General features: G+C 50.0%; 1 protein-coding gene across 3 annotated transcripts in view; it reads right to left on the bottom strand.

Moving 5' to 3' along the window:
- Positions 1–21,398, bottom strand: part of FGD3 (FYVE, RhoGEF and PH domain containing 3) — a 56,532-nt gene that overhangs the window by 22,868 nt on the left and 12,266 nt on the right. For 2 of the 3 annotated variants that reach the window (XM_032477414.1, XM_032477412.1), the window contains exons 2-5: positions 8,694–8,870; positions 7,187–7,742; positions 1,806–1,895; positions 691–827 (exon numbers count right to left, since the gene is read on the bottom strand). In XM_032477414.1, the coding sequence (XP_032333305.1) occupies positions 691–827; positions 1,806–1,895; positions 7,187–7,693 (734 nt within the window). In that variant the 5' untranslated portion in view covers positions 7,694–7,742; positions 8,694–8,870. Of the gene's footprint in view, positions 1–690; positions 828–1,805; positions 1,896–7,186; positions 7,743–8,693; positions 8,871–9,448; positions 9,468–21,398 lie in introns of those variants that run through there. The other variant, XM_032477413.1, reaches the window with a different exon arrangement.

Below are 21,398 nucleotides of genomic sequence, written 5' to 3'. Positions count from 1 at the left end.
CATCACAGGAGAACCGCACACCGGCTCAGTGCAGGCCAGCGAAGAGAGGAGTCACCAGAGACCACAAAGCAAAGCTGCAGCAGCGCCCAGAATGGAGGGGGAAGCACATAATGTGGACAATGGCAAGTTGGGAGCCGAGCCTGTGATGGTTAATTATCACGACTCGCAGCTGAGCTGTCCCTCTGCTACGAGTGACAGAAATGGCAGAGGGACAGAGGGATAGCCCCATGGGAACACTGTTGAGAGGGAAAGAAATCTCATTTTTCTAAAGCAAAGGTGCAATATATCCTAGGAGGGCAAATAAACCGACAGGCACTGTCTATCTACTGTTTGGTGTTTGCAGATGTCAAACTCATTTAAATCCCACAAAGCCCCGAGAAGGTATTAAAGTCCCTTTAATTTGCTGATGAAGAAGCTAAGGCTTGGGGTTTCTGAGAGGCCATGGGGTCAGGGTTGGCCCAGGACCCTGCAGAAAGAGAGTCCAGGGCCCTATGAGACAGGACTCCCCTCCAGGTGTCTCTTGGCTTTGGGGCATGCAAACCCCAGATTTAGAGGCTGCTTGGCAGGGAGAAATCAACAAACCTGCTGCAACAGGATCACCATGACTTTCAACCGCCAAGGGCATTAGAGCCAACCCCCCACCCCCGCCCCCAACCACCACCACTTCCCGGCACCATGAGCTGCACTTGCCACTCGTTTGTGATCCGTGTCTGCAGCTCAGGCAGGAGGAACTGTCCGTGGAAGCGATAGATGGAGGAGATGTTAGAGAAGATGCCCGTGATGACTTCCGAAGGGATCCCTGCTTCCGTCAGCTGGGTGCAGAAAACCTGGGCACAGAGAAGCCCACGCGGTGGTCACTGAGTGTGGGTCACTGCATATGGTTGGGACGGTGCTTCCGCTGCAGGTATGCGAGCTCAGCAGAAGCTGCCACTGCCTTACGTTTTCTTAGTTTTTTTAATTAAAAAAATCCTTTGTATTGACGTATCGTCAGTTTACGATGCTGTGTCAATTTCTGGTGCACAGCACAATTCTTCCGTCATACACGAACGTACATATATTCCTTTTCATATTCTTTTTTACCGTAAGCTACTACAAGATATTGAATATAGTTCCCTGTGCTATACAGTATAAGCTTGTTTATCTATTTTATATATACCAGTCAGTATCTGCAAATCTCGAACTCCCAGTTTATCCCATCCCACCCACCTCCCCTGCCTTGTGTTTTCTTAATGAGCTTTCCAGTTCATCAAGAGAACCTTAATAGTCTTAAAGCAAGTTTACTTAGGGCTAAGAATTTGGGGTGTGGCAGGGACAGTCCCCTCTAGACAGGGACAGGACATCTTTCATCCATTTCTCATAAGAAATGATTGGTACTGATTTCCTTTCTCTGCTTTGTAAGCTACAGACAGAAGCAGGACCTGTCAAAATCCAGTTTTCTACTGGAGTTTTACTTCCTGTGCTCATAAACCCCATGTTGTCACCTGGACAGGGAGAGTGCCACCCACTATCTTAACTATTTATGCAAAAGGATGTCCAAAGGTCATTTATATGCTCAGATATTTTAACTACCAGGAAGAAAAAACCCCAAAATGACTGGGTAAGAGCTTTGCCTGAGAGCCACAAGCTGTGAAGGTAAAAACTAAGAATTTCTGCAGAAGACTTAAATTTGCCCGAGTTTTAGTATTCATGTCAGTTGGACTCCAACTGCAAAGCCTAGCCAATGCTAGGATAGAAAGTTTGTCTCCCAAACTCGCCATTGAAACTCTGGAAGTAGACAAAGGCAAGCCCCTAGCCAGGAGGGCTACCTGGTCCAGCAGGTGCAGTCGCTTCACGTAGGTCTCCTCGGTGTGCAGGAGCTCCTGGGCAATGTGGAGCAGCTTCTGCGGCTCAGAGCGCTGCAAAGAGAAGAGCTCACCTGGGGAAGATGATCTTTGGGGAGGCAGCATCTGATGAGGGCTACCTGCTGCACACCGGGGATGACCAGGGGCCCCGAAAAGCCAGAGGAGGCTGCTGGGACTGGGATGTAAGGCTCAGTTCTCACAGATGGAATTTCCAGGGAGGTTTCTGGGAAAGGTGTAACAGTTTCTGCCAATCCCCACAAAGCTTCTGAAGCCCAGAGAAAAGTCTATCTTCTTGGGGCTTTGACTACAGAGCAGCCGCAGTAGCCACGTTAAAATGTATTGTAATGTCAACAAGAAGACAGATCAAAAATCTAAAGGCCCTCTTCCCCCCATGAAGACATGGAGTTAACACAATATACAAACCAGAATAGCTTTGTGAAAAGTCCGGAGACCAGCTGAGAAGCTACAGCTTCCAAGCCATTGTAAAACTACAAAGAGAGGCTAGCAAATGGAGAAGAAAAACTGGCAGTGTTTGGCACACCCCTTTGTGTTCCTCCCTCATGCAGCATTGTGCAGCACAATTGGGAGGAGCCTCCCCTTCTGGGGCTCCTCCCTCAGGATGGAAATAGAGGAGTGAACAGTGCACACAATGCTCTGGCTTATCTGGAAGCTGCCTGAGGGACTAGTTTCTGGTTTCTGTCTTGCCTGACTTGGAGTGCTGTCATGACCAGTGCCAAAGTTTGAAAGCTGCTGGAAATAGAGAGAAGCAGGATGTTACAGCTGATGCTCTGCAGGCAGATGCGAGGGGAGCAAGAGATCAGACAAAGTTTAACAGGTCTTTGAACATCCGGCCTGACTAGCAAAGGCTTTCCCTGCACAAAGCAAGCATACTAAGACTGAGAGGTGGTTGTTTTTCAGATGCCCAAATTCCAGCAAAAAATTACCCCAAAAAGGGGGTGGGGCATGACTCGATTAAAGAAACAAAATAAAATCCCAGAAACCAACCCTAAAGAAACACAGATCTATGAGCTGCCTACAAAAAAATTTAAATACCGGTCATACAGATGCTCAATGAGCTAAAAATGAACGCAGACAGCTAAATGAAATCAAGACAATTATGATGAACTAAATGAGAATATCAATAGAGAAATAGAAATGATAAAAGAAGAGCCAAGCAGAAATTCTAGAGCTGAAACATACAATAACTAGACTGAAAAACTCATTTGCAATTATCGAGTCAGAGGAGCAAAAAGAAAAAACAATGAAGAAAAGCAAAGAGAGCCTAAAGAATTCATGGGACACTGTCAGATAGACCGATAAAAGCATTACAGGAGTCCCAGAAGAAGAGGATGAGAGCGAAAGAAGCAGAGAGCTTACTCAAAGAATTGGTATCTGGAAAAAAAAAAAAGAAAGAAAGAAAGAAGCTGGGTAGGCTCCCATGAAGCCTAACCATAAGGCAAGGGCAAAAGGAGTAACACATGGAGCACCTGCTGGGCGCCAGGCAATCTTATCACCATCACCATACGTTTAAAGAGATCTTATTTGCCAAGCACTGACTTTGAAGTAAGGACTTTCGCATCACACGGCATGGGTTTGAATCCCAGATTACTAACTATGTAACTTCGGAAATGTTACTTATCCTCTTTGTGCTTCAGTTTTGCCATTTGTAAAATAGAGATTGTAGAACAAGGTTATTCTTAGAGTTAAATAAAATTAAAATATTCACAGGTTAAAAAAAATAATTAACGGCTGAAAACTTCCCAAATATGGTGAAAGAACTGGACATACAAGTTCAAGAAGCTCGCGGAACTCCAACTAGGATAAATCCAAAGAACAACACTGGGGCTCATTAGAATAATAAAAAAAGGAAGTGGGATGATGTATTTAATGTGCTAAAAGAACAAAACTGTCAACAAGAATACTGTATCCAGCAAAGCCAGCCTTCAAAAATGAAGAGGAAATGAAGACTTTGCCAAGTAAATAAAAGATGAAGAGTTCATTACCACTAGACCTGTTCTACCAGAAATGCGACTGGAAGTCTTTCAAGTTGTGAAAAGATGGTAGACAGCAACGTGAACCTGTATAAAAATATAAAGTCCTTCAGTAAAGGTAAATGCACAAACAAATATAGTAACCTGTACTATAGTAATTTTGGCACAAAATAACACAAAAAGGACAAAAACATTTGAAAACTAGAAATCTATGTTAAAGAGCATACTGTATATAAAATACAATATTGGTGGTATCAACAACATCGAGTGTGGGGGAGGGGAGCTGTAAAGGAGTAGTTTTGGTGTATCATTGAAGCTAAGTTGTTATCAGCTTAAAGTAAAATACTATAACTTTAAGTTGTTTTATATAATTGCAATAGAAAATATATTTTGAATACATACAAAAGGAAATGAGAAGGGAATCAAAGCATATTATTGCAAAAAAGTCAATTAAACAGAAGGAAAGCAGTAAAAGATGGACAAAAAAAGCCAAAAGACATACAGAAAGCAATGAACAAGGCAATAATAAGTCCTTCCCTATCAGTAATTACTTTCAATGTAAATGTATTAAACCCTCAATCAAAAGACATGGATTGACTGAGTAGATTTAAAAAATGTAAGGATATACACAGGCTGAAAGTGAAAGATGGAAAAAGATGTTTCTTGCAAATGGTAAACAAAAGAGATCAGGAGTGGCCATATTTACATCAGGCAAATTAGACTTTAAATCTTTTTTTCAAGTTACACAATAAAAAGAAGGACGTTATATAATGGTAAAAGGACCGATTCACTAAAAAGATATAACAATTATAAATATTTATGCACCAAACCTCAGAGCTCCCAAGCATATGAAGCAAACTTTGACAAAATTAAAGAAACAGATAGCAATAAGGTCATAGGAGACTTCAATACTCCACGTTCAATATTGAAAAGGACATGCAAAATATCAATAAGGAAACAGGGGTTTGAATTACACCAGAGACCAAATGAACCTAACAGACAAATGCATCACTCTCCATCCATCAACAGCAGAATATACGTTCTTCTCAAGAGCACGTGGAACATTCTCCAGGACAGACTACATGTTAGGCCGCAAAACAAGTATTACCAAATCCCAAAAGATTGAAATTGTAAAAGTATCTTTTCCAATCAAAACAGAGTGAAACTAGAAACCAGCAGCACAGGGAAAACTGGAAAATCCACAGATGTGTGGAAATTAGACAATACACTCTTAAACAAGAGTCAAAGAGGTCACAAAAGAAATTAGAAAGTAGCTCAAAACAAATGAAAATGAAAACAACACATCAGCCTTCTGGAATGCAGCCAAAGCGGTGCTCAGAGAGCTGTTTATAGCTGCAAATGCCTACGTGAAAAAGGAAGAAACAGCTCAGATCAACAACCCAACTTTACAGCTCAAGATGAGAAAAAGAACACATTAGATCCAAAGCAGTCAGGAGGAAGGAAGTAACAGAGATTATAACGAAGATAAAAGAAACAGACAGAAGAAAAACAATGGAAAAAATCTGACAAAACTAAGAGTTGATTTTTGAAAAGATAAACAAAATTGACAAATCTTCAGCTAGATTTACCAAAAAAAAAAGAGAGAGAGAGAGAGAGCGAGAGAGAGGACTCAAATAAATAAAATGGTACATGAAAGAAGAGACACTACAACTGATACTATAGAAACGAGAGATCCTAAGAGATGGCTCTGAACAATCATGTGCCAACAATCAGATAACCTGGAAGAAATGGACAAATTCCAAGAAACACACAGCCGACCAAGACTGAATCATGGAGAAATGGAAAATCTGCACAAACCAATAACAAGGAGGGAAGTTGAATAAGCAATTAAAAACTTCCCAACAACGAAAACCTCAGGACCAGGTGGCTTCACTGGACAGCGAATACCATTTACTCTCAAATTTTTCCAAAAAACTAAAGGCTAAGGGACACTTCCTAATTCATTCTATGAGGCCAGCATTATCCTGCTACTAAAACTCTGGGCCTTGTTTATCCTGGAGGGGCTGTCCCTCCCAGGGTTCGCTGGTTCCTACAAGTATAAAGGACTCACCTGCAAGAATGTCTTTCACACGCAAACCAGCCCATCCAGAGCCCATAACGCAACCACCTCCTTTATATTTGCTGTTCCCCTACTTTCCTGCCCTAATCACACAGGGCCGGATGCCAGATATCCAGGGACAGCCCCTGTGCCCAAAACCCACTAAAATTATTCAAACTGGCCAGTCCTAAACCTGCATATTCTATCTCGCCCATCCCTCTCCTTCGAAACCACAATAAAGACTCTCGCTACATCTGTAACTTACATAATATTGTACCTCAACTATACTTCAATAAAAAAAAAAAATCATTAAATGATTTTTAAAAAAAGAGTCTTGCTCACAGTTTCCACTCCTTCTGCCTCCCACCCACCCTGGTGCTTCCCCTCCTGACCCTCCGTGGTGTGGGGTTGCCCCTCCTCTTGGGAACTGTGAGTAATAAACTGACTTTCAGTGGCAGTCATCTCCTGATCTGTTGGCTTCGCCATTCCTGAACAATAATAAAACCTGGATTAAAACACGGCCCCAGCCCACCCCCTGAGAACTTGGCTGACAGCAGTGCAGGCCAGTGGCAGCCCTCTGCCCACCAAGTCTATCTCTTGACGCAGCCACGTTAGTCGATACCACCTCCTCCAGGGAGCCAGCAGGTCTGACCCCGTCACTTGCAGCTTATCCACACCGATCTCCCCCAGCACAGGCGGTCTCTAAGCCAGGGGCTGTCAGCTTTACTTCCATGCCCACATGAGTCACAGTGTAGAGCCCAGAGCCCAAGATGCAAAGGGGCGCAGACGAACTTTCTCTCAAGGCCGACCCACAACACGTGGGCACACCTGCACCCGGAGCCATCTGCTTAAAGCTCAGGGCTCCACTCAGATGCCTGGGCTTCCTTCCTGCCTCTGTCACACCTCGTGAGCAACCCTGGGTTTCCCCATTCATAAAACAGCGTGACACTCATGCTGTCTTCCTCAAGGGGGTTCTGCAAGGCGGGCCCCAAGCACTGGCGGAGAGTGCTGGTGGCCACACTGTTTCCACTAAGACCAACCGGCACAGCCACCCTGGGGTGGCGTCCCTGCGCCGCTGTGTGGCCATGGAACTGAGGCTTGGGGATGAAATCACTGCCTGCGTGGTCCTTTCCCAGGGCCTGCCCACCAACCCATCACAGGGGCCTCTCTGAGTGTGGTGTCTGAATGTGCACCCTGCCGCTGGCACCAGGCCTGGGTGGTGCCACTGTAAACCTCATGTACCCTCGGAGGGGAGCCCTGCAGCCCCTGACCCCTGGGATGGCAGGGTGGCCTACCTTGGCTGGATCCACATCGGCCCTCAGGGCGTTGTTCTCAGGGTCTGGTTCCTCGCTGCTGCCCTCACCCACATCGCTATCGACCTCCTCCCGTGGGGCCTTGCCATCCGTCTTCCCATCCGCCTTGCCATCCGGGGTTGTGTCTGGGTGCAGCGCTTTGGTGGTGGGGCCTGGGCCCGCCTCGCCGCTCTCCTCGCAGGGGAAGTGCTCGCCGACCACGCTGCAGGAGGGGCTGTCGATCCCGCTGTCCCGGTTAGGGATCTTAGAGATGCTGCTGGGGTCCCCCACGGAGCCTGTGTCCTGGGTGTTGTGTCCCGCAGAGGCCTGGCTGCCAGGGCTCCCAGAGGCAGGGTCCCCACAGTGGGCTTCAGGCCCAACAGGCAGTGCTTGGAGCTTCCCTGGGTCTGCACTTGGGAGGTCTAGAGAGGAGCTGCTAAGCCCAGCATCTAGCTCCTTCAGGGTGACAACGGTGGCTGGGGAAGTTGAGGAACCCCCTTCTGACTCCATCCTCCAAGTTGATCTCTCTGAGCTCCTTGAGGGGCTGGCCGGGGGCTTCCTGTCAGGGAGAAATGAACACAGTCAGTGTCAGCTGAGCTGTGGGCCGGCCCCCAAGTGGGGCCCCTGGGGAAAGTCAGCATGGGGGGCGGTGGGCTGGGGCTGCATGTGAAGTGAGCACCCCGGTCAGCCTCAGCTGCATCCTGGCTAGGCAGGCATTCGGGCAATGGCAAAAGAAAGGCATTTTACTTTTAAAATAAATTTTTATACTAAAAAAAAAGATGGCAGGAAGAGAGAGATAGGGAAGGAGGGAGAGAAGAAAGAAAGAAAGAAGAAAGAAAGAAAGAAAGAAAGAAAGAAAGAAAGAAAGAAAGAAAGAAAGAAAGAAAGAAAGAAAGAAGGAAAGAAAGAAAGAAAGGGAAAGAAAGAGAGGGAGGGAGGGAGGGAGGAAGAAAGAAGAGAGGGAGGGAGGGAGGAAGGAAGGAAGGAAAGGAGGCAGGAATGAATCCTGTTGCATGAAGCTACTTGTTCCTCGACGAACTCGAAACATAAGCAGGAAATAACAGTGACGTTAATAATAACCGTTGTGAGCGCAGTGGATGTGGTCTACGCCGCGCCTTGGCATCCACGGCACCCTTTATCCTCCGGTGCAGCTCTGAGGTGAGGCAGGATGCCCATCAAGACCCCTCCTCCCCATCACTGCTGCTGTTCTGTCTGACAGGTGACCAGACACTTTCCAGGGACCCCGGGGGGCTGTGGAGGCCGGATCTTGGTCCCAAATTCTTCCTCCTCCTACGTGCTGGGGCTACTTCGTGCTCTCACATCGCGCCTCTCCTGGAAACCCTTGCGGAGGAAAGTGTCGGTCCAGGTGCACCGAGAGGGTCAAAGGTGAGACAGGACTAGGGGAGACTGATGTTCCCCGAACTCTTCTGCTTGAATCTGCAGTGGAGCTTTGGGGGAGGACGGGGACCAGGAGTGGCAGTCACTTAGCCCTGGGCGACAGATGGGTTACCTGAGGCTGTCGGACTCCGAGGGGGCACCGAGGTGGAAGGGTGGGTTCCTGAGGCTCCCTGCTGGCTGTGTTCTGGGACGCTGGGGTTGGCCAGTCCAGGCTTTGCACGGGGCTGGGGGGATTTGCTGCAAATCTTTTTCTTGCCCACAGTTTTGAAGTGGAGCAGTTCAGAAGGTTCTAAAAAAAAAAAAAAAAAAAAAAGAAAGGAGAATGAAAATCACCTTCTCCGCTGGCACATGGAGCAGCCTGGGTGACAGGGCCAGTTCTCAAGGGGGAGGATGGGAAGGGCAGCTCCATGCCACCACCCAGGGCAGTGGACCCCTGGCAGGTCACAGGGGCATGGGTGGATGGAGCACAGCTGAGTCCCTGGCCCCCAGTGCAAGGGGACACCTGCGGCAATGTCCGGGGCATAAGCAACTACTAGGGCCCGGTTGAAAACCAGGGCCAGAATTGAGCTTGTCCCCAGCCACGCAGTGACACCAGGAGGCAGGGACCCCTCGAGTGTGAGATAGGCGCCACCACGCACCCTCCCTGTGCTCACACTCACACTCAGCTCTGCTGCCAGTGGCTTAGCCACACTCCTTTCCTCACTTGCTAAACAAAATACTCATCAGTGGAGACACAGATCACACACACACACACACATACACACACACACACAAAACCAGAAAGGTGTCCTGGAGCCTGACCCTTGGCTGCCCACGCAGCAGAAGGGGCCCCGGGCAGAGTGTGCTCAGAAGTGAAGCAGGAGGCACCTTTACAGGCGTGTGGCATCGCGGGCCCGGGAGGCCCCACGAGTCAAGCAGCAATTCTGCAACGGTCTCCCGCACTCTCGCCTTCTAGTGCAATCCAATTTCTTCTGAGTGGACCTTTCTCGAAGTGACACCCAAACCAGTGCAGGGTGCGCATTTATCACTGGCCACTGCCACATTCTTAAAGAGCTTAATGCGGAGAAGTAGCAAGATTTCTAAACAGAAAACACACGCTTTGCTGCATTCTTCTCATAGCACAGGCGATAAACTCGTTTCCAGAAATGAGACATGACACAGTGGTAAAAATATGCCAAATGGAATGTAGGCCACACACTCAGCTTCCTACGTCTGGTGCCAGGTGGAGCCTGCTGCAGCCCCACCTCGGGGATTCCTGCTTCGGGTCAAGATGGAATAACAGAAACTGGAGTTACTCTCTCTTGAAAACAACCAAGTCATGGATAAAACATACGAAACAGCACCTTGAGGACACCCTACACCAGGCAGCAAAGCACAGTGCTTCTGAGAGGTGGGACCCAGGGAAGTGAGCCTTCTGTTGCCCCAGCTTCCTGCCCGGAGAGGGGACCCCAGGTAGATCCCTGAGTGAGGAGACGGAGCTGACAGTCCGGGGAGACCAAGGCAGCTGGAGGTCACAGGATGGACCACAGGACAGAGCTGCACACAGGGAGCGTGGATTGCTGAAGAGGGCCCTTGAGCGTGGCTTGATGCACGTGTGAGCAAACTCCAAGCCTAGAGAAAGAAGTATCTGAGGTCAGAGGAACCATCACCTGGTGCTCAGAGGGCAGGGAATACACGTGTTTCTATCAGCCAGACTGGAAACCCCAAGATCCACGGGCAGTTAGAGAGCTTGGAAGGTCTTGCCCCACAGTGAGCCCTGCTCAGGTCCCAGCTAACAAATGCTGATGAATTTTAACAAGAAAGCCCATTTGTGAACAAGCAACGTAAGTGCATTCCCTAAACAGTACTCATGATCAATTATCGGAGCACAAACATATCCAGCATCCTGCGAGGTGAGATTTACAGGCGCTGTCATCCACCCAAAAATAATCAGACACAGAAGGCAGGCGTACACAACCCACAGTGAGGAGGAAGAGTCAGTGAGTTGAAACTCACTCACATCTGACACGGATGTTAGAATTAGCAGACAAGTTCACTAAGGCAGCAGCGGTACCTATGTTATGTTAAAAAAAAGTCAGCAGATACATGGAAAATGTAAAAAGGTGTGCTGGACCAACTTCTAGAGATGAAAACCACAGAGTGTGAGATCAAGGCCCACTGGAAGGGACTGATGGCAGATTAGACTTTGTAGAAGAAAAACGAGCAAATCTGGGGAGGCAAAAGAAGCTATCTAAAGTGAAGGAGAGAAAGAGAGAATGAATTGTGAGATGCCTGAAAACTTTAAGCAACATAGTAAATGGTTACACATAATATATGTGTAACCAGTGTGTGTGTGTGTGCATGTAATTGGAGTTCCCAAAAAGGGAGTGAGCTTGAAAAATATTTGGGAAAAATAATGACCAAAGGTTTTCCAGATTTGATGGAAACTATAAATCCACAGATCTACGAAGCTCAGTAAAGACCGAGCACAAGAAATGTTTATGTTTAAACACTTTCCACATAGAAAACTCCAGGCTTAGATGGTGAATTCTATCAAACATTTGAGAGAGAAATGATACAATTCTACACAAACCTTTTGGCCACGGAGGGAAACAAGAACCCTTTCCACAACATGGATGAATCTGGAAATATTATGCTGAGGGAAAGAAGGCAGGCAAAAGAAAAGGTATCTGTTTGTTTCCCATTTACATAGAATTCTATGAAATGTTCACTCTCTGGTGCCAGAAAGCAGACGGGGTGTTGCTGGAAGGAGGGGTGGGTGTGCTGTGGGGGTTACAACGGAACACAAGGAAACCTTCAAGGGGTGACAGACATGCCCTTCATCTTGACAGTCGGTGACACTGTCACAGGTATGTATACATATGTTGTACCATCAATTGTACATTTGAAACACATGCAGTGAATTGGATGTCGACTGTACCCCAGAGAAGGTGACACCTCTGAGTTGAGCAAACTTGTGAGTTGCTGATATTCACCGAGGGTCATTTGCCTTGTTACAGAAGGGACAATGACTCACACAGAGGACTGGTGGTGAGGGGTGTGGCAGACCCAGAGCCTGGGGAGACTGCAGCAGCCTGGTGCCTGCCTGGGTGTCCCGTCAAGAGGAGGCAGTGGGCCCTTCCTCTGGAGGCCCATTAGACATGATCGTCTTATCTTCCAAGGGCTTTTGTGTGAGGGCAGCTGAACCACGCTCGGCCAGACTGGAAAGCCCAGGGCTCAACATAAAGACGTTCTCCAGGGAGTGGAGTATGTGGCCGAGGGAGGTCCTGGTTGCGGAACAGCTGAGACCACCCTCTGATCTGATCCAAGAAGCTGCGGGATCCAGCCCACGGCCTCACTTACCCTGGTCTCCCTGCTGCCTTTCCAAGACCAAAGTGAGTGCAGGGTAGGCCAGTCCGATTCCAGCCTCCCTTCCACACTGCTCAGAGGAGCGGGGGGAGGGCGGGAGGGATGGGGTGTGGGGGAAGACGCATGTGCAAGTGTGCCCACAATATACACACACACACACCTCCATAGTAGACCCTGTGTGCACACAGATCACAAGCACACATACACAAATAAACATGCACACAGTTATACACACACACACACACACACCTGCCATATGTCAGGAGCTGTGCAGAGTACTTTTGTACGATTGCTCAGTCACCAAGATGGGTGACATTTTTTGTTTCAGACAAGGTTTCCAAGGCTGACGCTGCCATCCTAGCCTGGGGGGAACCAATACCCAGGACCCTGGAGCTGGGTCCACCGAACATATTGCTCTGAACCCCTTGGACTGAGCTCTGGGCTCATTCTGACTTGCCCAAGGCCAGGGATGTGTCACCACGCACTGAGTCAAGGAGCATTTGTCAATTCTGTCTTCCCAGCCACTCAGCTCTCCTTTCAGAAGCCCTGAGCCCCCTGAGCTGAGTGAGCCCACCCCAGGTGGAACGCAGAACGCAGCCAGGGCCCCTGACACCCGACACTGCCACCACTCAGCATCCAAGGCCCCAAAGCTGGGCCTGGGGGAGGTGTGGGGGCTGGAGAAGCACAGAGGGATTAAACGTGCCCCACTCTCCAGGGCGCGGTGGGCCACTTCAGCAGCTCCATCCTCAGCAGGCAGTGGATAGAGTAGCACGAAGGCTGTGGTCCCTGCCTGAGACAGGCAGGGAAAGCCCTGTAGACAAGCCACAAGTCTGCCCACCGCCCAGTCCATCCTGCTGCCAGACGTCCCCACCTTGGAAGCAGTACAGGAGCCTCCACAAGCCACCACTATGCCATCATTTCGCTTGCTGCCTGTCACCTGGTACCTTGGAGGCCCCAAGTAGTCAGGGACCTCCACTGTCTTGTCACTGACATGGCCCGATGGCCCCTGCCGTGTGCCCCAGCACAGAAGAAGCCTTGGAAACAGTCCCAGCCCTAACTGGCGACAGTCCCCGAGAAACCCTGAGTGAGAGCCACCCGACTGCACCCCACCAGCCCCAGAATCAGGAGAGATGACACTGCTCGGTGGGGTTGCTCTTTGCCCCGCCATGTCTGGGTGGTTGGGTACAAACAGGAGGTCATCCGAACAATACGGGACGCACCGCGGGGTGATACCAGAAACCGCTGTATTGCACACACCCGCACGCAGGTCGCAGGCTGGGAGACGAGGCGGCAGGAAGCCACAAGGCTGCATCAGCAGTGACAGAGCTCTGGCTGCCCTGGCCATGCGGATGCAGCAATGGATGGCATGTCAGCGAAGCTGCCCCGTGCCCCGGAGCTGCCTTCACTCCAGCGCCAGGATCCAGAAGCACAATACTTGCCTTGGGGCCTCAGCCTGCGAAGCGCTCTGGCTGCAGCTGGTGTGGTCTGAGGTCTCCATCGTGTGTGCTGAGAACATGGAGATGGACACAGACACCATGGAGGGCCACATGCTTCAGAATTCGGTGGGAGTCAATGGGACCTCAGGGTGGGCTGGGACGCCAGGGCCAGCTGAGTGGGGAGAAAAGGAGACAGGTCAACACAGCACCGTCCCTGCTTGTTGGCATGCCCCGAACAGATGTTTCCCCAAACAGAGCACACCATCACTTTTAAAAATCACTGTTGCTTTTTTAAACCATATGAGTGATGGATCCTTTTTTAAGAAAACTTAGAAATTATGCCAAAAAAAACAAAAAAGGCAAGAGTTACCCATCAGCCCTAGCACTGGGATGCTGGTGAGTGGGCAGGGGTCTGCAGGCTGGGTGGCAGGGTGTGAGGTGGGGGGGGTCCTAATGCTCCTAGGTGTGCTGCAGCCTTTCTTAGAGACGCCACATCTGTTTCAACACCAAATTCCAACACGAATTCCCTATGTCCTCAAGAACACATTCCTCCCCGAAGAACTGAAAGCAGAGACTCAGATGTTTGCACCCCCGTGTTCACAGCAGCATTACTCACAATGGCCAAAAGGTGGAACCATGCAAGCGGCCATCGGCAGATGAACACATACACAAAATGTGGCAAATATGTACAATGGAATATTATTCAGGCTTAAAGAGGAAGGAAATTCTGACACGTACTTCAACATGGATGAACCCTGAGGACATGCGGATTGAAACACCCTGGACACCAAAGGACAAGTATGATTCCACTTACAGGAGGTACCTAGAGTCAAATCATAGTGACACAAAGAATGGTGGGCTGTCAGGGCTGAGGGACGGGAATGGGGAGGAAGGGGATGAATGGGGAATGTTTAATGGAACGGATTTTCAGTTTCAAATGATCAAAAAGTTCTGGAGATGGCGTGGTGGTGATAGCACATAACAATGTGAATGTACTCAATGCCACTCAACTGTACACTGAAAAGTGGTTGAACTGGTAAATTTTATGTTATATATATTTTACCAGCAAAAAAAAGCTTAAAAAATGGGGGGGAATGCATTTCAGAAAGGTTCTCATCAGAAGTTCCATGAATTAGGGCCAAGATGACAGTGATTCAAAGCACCTAAAACTCCCTGCTGAGCACTCCTGTCGCCCAGGGCTTGACCCGGGCTTTTTCTCCACACACCTACAGGGAAGCATTGAAGAGATGTGAGGTTGTGGCCAGGCCTGGCCTGGAGCCAGAGCTGCCCGTCCACCTCTCGCCCCAAGGCTGCTGCATCACCTCTCTGGACTGCTCACCCTGCCCCTCGGGAGACTTAGTGCCCCAAGCAGGGCTTTGCACAGACCCAGGAGTGGGTGGACTATGGCCCACACTCTGTGTGGCTCTGTCTCCTGCCTCCAGCTCATCTTAGGGTCCCTGCCTGATGAGGTGAGGTTCCGAGACAATTCATGGCTCAGCAGAGAGCATGGGTATTATTGTCAGAGGCTCAATTAATGATGGGGGAGAAAAATGCAGGATGATTTCCTGGTTAATTACATTCCTGAGACCACGGATGCCTCGCTGGGAGAGGAGAGGGCTGGAGCTCCCTGCCCACCCAGGAGGGTCAGCCAGCTCCAGCTCTGTATAGGCCCTACTTGGACCCCCCCCCCTCCTTTGGCCCCAGGCCTTGGGCCCTCCTGCGTGCATCTGGGGAGGCAGCAGCACAGTGGGTCTGAGGCCTTGCATCCAAAGTGATCGGTTTCTACCACCAATTGGCTGGGCAACCAGAGATAAGGTCAGTTCCCTGGAACTTCAATTTCCTTGTCTGTAAAATTGACACAAGAGTCCTGCAAAGTTCCTTAAGGCCTGAGGCAATGACTCTACCCGCAACTGGCCGTGTCATATGTTTTTAGTGCCCCTAACAGACAGACATGGCCAGGGCGCCTCACCAGGCTGACAGGCCGTTAGCATCACCTGAAGCTCCCAGGTCCCCTGTCACATGGCCTACTCAGCTACAGTAGGAGTCTGTGAAATTACACAGTGAGTCCAGTAATGATGCTGTGTGCCCAATGCTGGATTGACAGAAACTCAGGAATAGCAAAATGGAAAAATGCTCAATATTGCTAATTATAAGAGAAATGCAAATCAAAACTTCAACTGAGGTATCACCTCACACCAGTCAGAATCGGCCATCATTCAAAAGTCCACAAATGATAAATGCTGGAGAGGGTGTGGAGAAAAGGGAATCCTCCTACACTGCTAGTAGGAATGCAGTTTGGTGCAGCCATTATGGAAAACATTACGGAGATTCCTCTCAAAAAACTGAAAATGGACCTACAGTATGATCTGGCAATCCCACTCCTGGGCATATATCCAGAGGGAACTCTAATTCGAAAAGGTATATGCACCCCAATGTTCACAGCAGCACTATATACAACAGCCAACACATGGAAACAACTCAATTGTCCATCAACAGAAGATAAAGCAGCTGTGGTATATTTATACAATGGAATACTACTCAGCCATAAAAAATAAAATAAAATAATGCCATTTGCAGCAACACGGATTGGCCTGGAGATCGTCACTCTAACTGAAGTAACCCAGAAAGAGAAAGAAAAATACCACGTGATATCATTCATATGTGGAATCTAAAGGGAAAAAAAAGACACGAATGAACTCATCTACAAAACAGAAACAGATTCACAGACATTCACAGACATAGTAAACACAAGCTTATGGGATTGGGAAGGGATAAATTGGGAGTTTGAGATTTGCAAATACTAACTACTATATACAAAATATATAAACAACCAGTTTCTTCTGTATAGCACAGAGAACTATATTTGATATCTTCTAGTAACCTATAATGAAAAAGAATTTGAAAACGAATATATGTATGTATGTATATGTATGACTTGGAACATTATGTTGTACATCAGAAATTGACACATTGTAACTGAGTATACTTCAATCAAATAAATAAATAAATAAATAAATAAAAAGAGAACAAAAGGAAATGTTAAAAAAAAAAAAGGTTATGGAAGGTCAAACCCTACTTCCTACAGTTCGTCATCAAGTTTGATAGCCCCACATTGTCTCATCTAACTGCGCAGTGACCTTATCAGGTTATTACAGAGCACCAGCAAGAGCTCTGTGTCCTGGGAAATGAGGGGCTCCGCAGAGCTGACTTGTAAGGTCAGTAACCATCCACCTCACTTGGGACCTACGTGACCAGTCATCACCACTACACTTGGGCTCAGACAGAGGGAACAGCACCCCAGGCAGAGGAAACAGAGTCTCAGACAGATGGAACCGTGTCCTAGACAGAGAGAACATCATCTCAGACAGAGAGAACAGAGTCTGAAGCAGAGACACCAGCACCCCAGACAAAGGGAACAGCATCAGATAGAGGGACGGGCACAAAGGCAAACAAGAGTGAGCCAGTCCATCTGAAGAGCTGGCAGTGTGCCCAGGCAGGTGAGCCCAGAGGGAGGGGATGGGACCTGAGGGTGGGAGGCAGGATGGATCTCACAGCCGTGGGCAGCCAGGGAGTCACTGCAGGTGAGTGACATCCCATTGAGGTTTTGGTTTCATGTCTGTCCTACGGTCAGTTTACTCCTATGCTCACCCCTTTTCCCATGGAGCCTCAGTTTCCTCATCTGTCAGGGGAAGTTGTCAGAGACCACCTCGGGAAGGTGGACAGGATGTGGCGAGGCAGGTCCCCCAGCACAGGACCAGTGACTCTTCCATGATCACTGAGTACAGGGACACCCTCAACCCCAGGCTCTCAAGGGGCTCAGGGCAGCAAGCCTCAGCCATCCTCTGCCGCCTCACTCAGCACCTCAGCTCAGCTCTAACCTCGACAGACCAACTGTGGATCCAGGCCTCTGTGAATGCTGAGCACAAAGTCCTGTCCAGTTTGGGGGTGGGGGAGGACTGCACATTTGGAGGAGCTGGTTTTTGTGCAGAGACAGACAGCCGGAGGAGCGGAACCAGGGCCTCTGGCCTCCCGTAACCACCCAGCCAGGGACAAACCACTTCCTTCTCTTTGCACCCGGCCCCATCCGGCCCCAGGGCTCCTCGCCGATCAAGCTGTCAGGCTCCAAAGGTTTGGGTTTGGGCCCAGCTTGGTAGCTTGCAGGCCATGGTCTGGGGCAAGTCTTGGGCCTCAGTTTCTCTGTGGTTGTCAGTTTCCTCTCCTGCAAGGGTGAGGTCCCCCTGGGCTTCATCTGAGGACAGATCCAAGTAACAGCAGAGCTGCCCTGCGCACACCCAGCCCCCCCCCCCAGGCACTGCTCACCCTGGGATCCTGGCACTGCCTAGATCCTACTTCACAGACAGGAAAGCTAGATGGTCACCGCAGCTGCCCCAAGTCACAGAGCTGGGGGAGGGGCCGCAAGCCAAACATCCCAGTGGGCCATGAACATCACCCGGGCATCAGCCACCTGCTGTCCCCTTATAGGAGTTCCAGGAAACCCCAGGCCCATCTTTCTATCTTTCCAAGGGGACTCCACAGCACCTCCCAGACCCCAGGAAGCTATAAACAGGTTGACTGTCTGCAATCACGAGGACCACCACACCGCAAACCCCAGAGGGTCCCAGGAGCCAAGCGCTCCAGGTACGGCAATGCCCCTTCTGTGCAATGGGCACAAACACGGTGTCATCTGGTACCCACGGCTGTCCATGACCCTCCCCCACTCAGCAAGTCTCTCACAGGTAACCTGGCCACCACCCTACACCGTCCCGGCACAGTGTGGGGTTCTGAGCAGGCCCTAGTAGGCTCAGCCTTCCTCCCCAGGTAGCAGCGCCATAGACAGGCCCCGTCAATCAGGATCTAAAATGCAGGCGGCAGAGGAATCTTCCACTGTGTGTAAAGGTCTAGCCCCTGAGGACCGAGTTTGGGACCACTCATCCCTCCTCTGTAAGCCCAGCCTGCTTGCGGGTCACCCTGAACCGACTCAGCCGCAGCCCCCGGTCCCTCCGACTTGGGTCCATCTTTGCCAGAGCCTAAGCCTCCACTGATGACACTCCACACTGCCCTGGCAGACTTCCTCACTTGCCGCTCAGTGATGCCCACAGGAACCTGACTTGTTACAAATCATGCCAGAGGCATCACAGGAAGACAAAGGGACACAAACAAGACACCGTTCGGCACCACCAACCGCCAAAGCAGCTTCCTGCCTTAAAGACATCTGACCCCAAATGGCCCCTGCTCTGAACTTCCCCCGACCCCAAAAGTGTCCCTTATAGGACCCGACACAGGCTCTCAGGGCTGGCGAAAGAAGACCGGGAGCCAGTGCCACTCACCTGCCTCCTGTGGGCACACACGCTTCTCTCCAGGACTGACTTCAGGCAGCAGCAAAACACAACTTCCTTTTGCTAGTTTTTGCAATACGGGTCACCCAACAACAGTGCATTTGCATTTCCGCACTATCACACAGTCAAGTTCACTGGCCCTCCCTCTGCTTTATTTGTGAAAATACAGCCCTAACCGGCTGGAATGCCATCTGAAGCCCAGACCACGCTTGCCCCACCGTGGCCTGTAGCGGTTAAAGTTTAACAGGTTGCTCTGGGTGAGCTGTTCTGGGCGTGGAGGCTGCAGCCACCCTGTCTATGCCTCCGTGGGTTTTTCTAAGCAGATCTCCGGGTGCCTGTCACTCAGACCCTCAGAGAGGGGGGCGTCCGGTGGGTTCAGTGCCTGGGCAGTGGAACTGGCCACAGACCATACAGGCAGTGGCCCCTGGCTCAGAGAAAGGGCCCAGGGGCCAGCAGAGGCTTCCAGGTCTTCTTGGATGAGAATGATGAAAATGGTCACAGACCATTGGGAAATTGAGACGTCCGCTGAAAATGGATTATTTCAAAGTGCTCCCAGGGATGAACCCGGTCCCCCTACTCCCTGAGGAGATCTGTCCCTCAAGGGCTTCCCCAGCCAGGTCCAGCCCCCACCCCCAACGCCAGCACCCACGGGGAGGGCTCTGTGACTTTTAGAGAGAAAGTAAATCCATAAAGATAACAGTGTTCCTACAAGGTTTAGATCACGAATTCGGACCCAGTTTAAATAATGGATTCTTCATCCAGCCTTACATGGTTTTTAAACAACAAAGTGATTTCTCTGGGCCTTGGTTTCCTTGGTGTTGCATGGGGCTCACTATAAGCCCCCCTCGGGGGCAGCACGTCACACACAGGGACCTTGTGGATGAAATGAATGAAATCATCAAAGGGGCCGGTTAATGAGATAATTTCTCCAGCCCCCACTGACCTCCCTTGGCAGAGCACACAGCCATGTTTCTCCACAAGTTCCCAAGTGACGCCCACACCACCTGGAGAAGTGACTTGTTCTCGCCCTCGGTTCTTCCAAATATTTACCAGTTGTTTGGGAGATTTGCCATCTACTTTCGCCTCTAGATAATCTTCCTTTCAACCCAAGATTTGAAGAATTCTACAGCTAAGACGGTGATGAGTTCTTGCTCACCTCCGTGATTAATTGCACTGACAGCCACCACGTGTCAAACCCTAGGGGTGCGGCCACCCTGGACCCAGGCCCAGCTCTGGGACACACAGGTGTTTCTCCCTCCGGGAATTTGAAGACCAAGCTGAGGATGAGTTCCATCTGGCCTCCAGCCATCACTGAGGACTCAGAGCAGCCCAGCCAGCAAGTGACAGGGACAGAGTGGTCTCTGTCTCACATCTTGGCTCACAGGCTGTGAGACCTCCAGATGTCACCAAACCTTTAGGAGCCCCAAATCTTCCCATAAAATGGAGATGATATAGGATGCGTGGTTGGATTTTTTGTGAGGAACGAGAGCTTGGCCTGTGGCAGACTGACCATCTGAAAGCTTCCAGCCCAAGCTGGGAAGGACAGTGCCTGCCACCATCTCCCAGAACAGCCCCTCCCCTTGCTGACATCCCAAAGCCAGGAGACCAGCAGGGGGACCCCATCAGGACCTGGAACCCTAGCCCAGACCCCCGCTATACAAAAATGGCCTAAGAAGGCAGAGATGAACACTGATAGCACAGTGAGAGGTCATGGGGTGGGGGATTCATGGTTGGAAAGCAGAATTGGGGTCAAGTGCCCTCTCATCCTGAGAGGAGAGGTCTCCAGTGGGAGGTGACACCATCCAACAAGAAACATGCCTGTGGCAGCCAGCCACCAAGTTGGCTCCTGGTGATCCCACTCTTCTGCAGCCCTGCCCCCTTTGAATAGGGCTGACCCAGTAACGCAGCCAACAGGACACTGCAAAAATATTGAGGGTGACTTCTGGGGCCAGGTTACCCACCACATGGCAGGTTCTGCCTTCATATTCTGGGTCACTTGCTTGCAGGGAGCCAGCCGCCATGTCCTGAGGATGCTCGAGCAGCTCTGAGGAGAGCCCCGTGTGGGGAGGAGCTGGGCCCCCAGCCCACAGCCGGCACCAACCTGCCGGGAGGGAGCGAATCACTTGGACATGAACCCTTTGCCTTAGTCAGGTCTTTGGGTGAGACTGCAGCCCTGGCTAACATCTGAGATCCCAAGCCAGAGATAAACAGCCCAAGTTCCTGACCCACCAAAACTAACCGAGTTGGTAAGTGTTTACTGTCATTTTAAGCCACTAAGTTTTGGGCAATTCATTATGCAGTGATAAAATATGGTCATCAGGAAATGCACAAAGGGTAACCTAAGGTCGGGGGCGGGGGGCACCAGCCCTCAGTGGAGAGGTGTCAACAGGGAATTAGCGGCACACATTCCTATTTCTCTATCCAACTATTTCATCAGTGACCTCAGCCCTGAAGGTACTATTCACTCTTGATGGCCCTGAATAACTTCATGAGTCAAAGGCTATTCAGAGGAAGGCCAAGTGCCTTCCAGCCGTCATCCCCCTGCCCACCCGTCCTCCAAGAGGGCTGCTCAGTCCTCCCGCAAGCGGCTCGATGCCCAGAGGGCAGCACTGATTGGGAGGGCTCCCCCCAGAGTCCCTGCTCTGCCCATGAGACCCCCCCAGCACCACCTACCAGGACATCTGACAATGACATAGG

This window comes from Camelus ferus, chromosome 4 (genome assembly GCF_009834535.1).
Source record: "Camelus ferus isolate YT-003-E chromosome 4, BCGSAC_Cfer_1.0, whole genome shotgun sequence".
Taxonomy (NCBI): domain Eukaryota; kingdom Metazoa; phylum Chordata; class Mammalia; order Artiodactyla; family Camelidae; genus Camelus; species Camelus ferus.
Note: the sequence above shows the minus strand (reverse complement) of the source record. Positions and strands in the feature narration are given on the sequence as shown.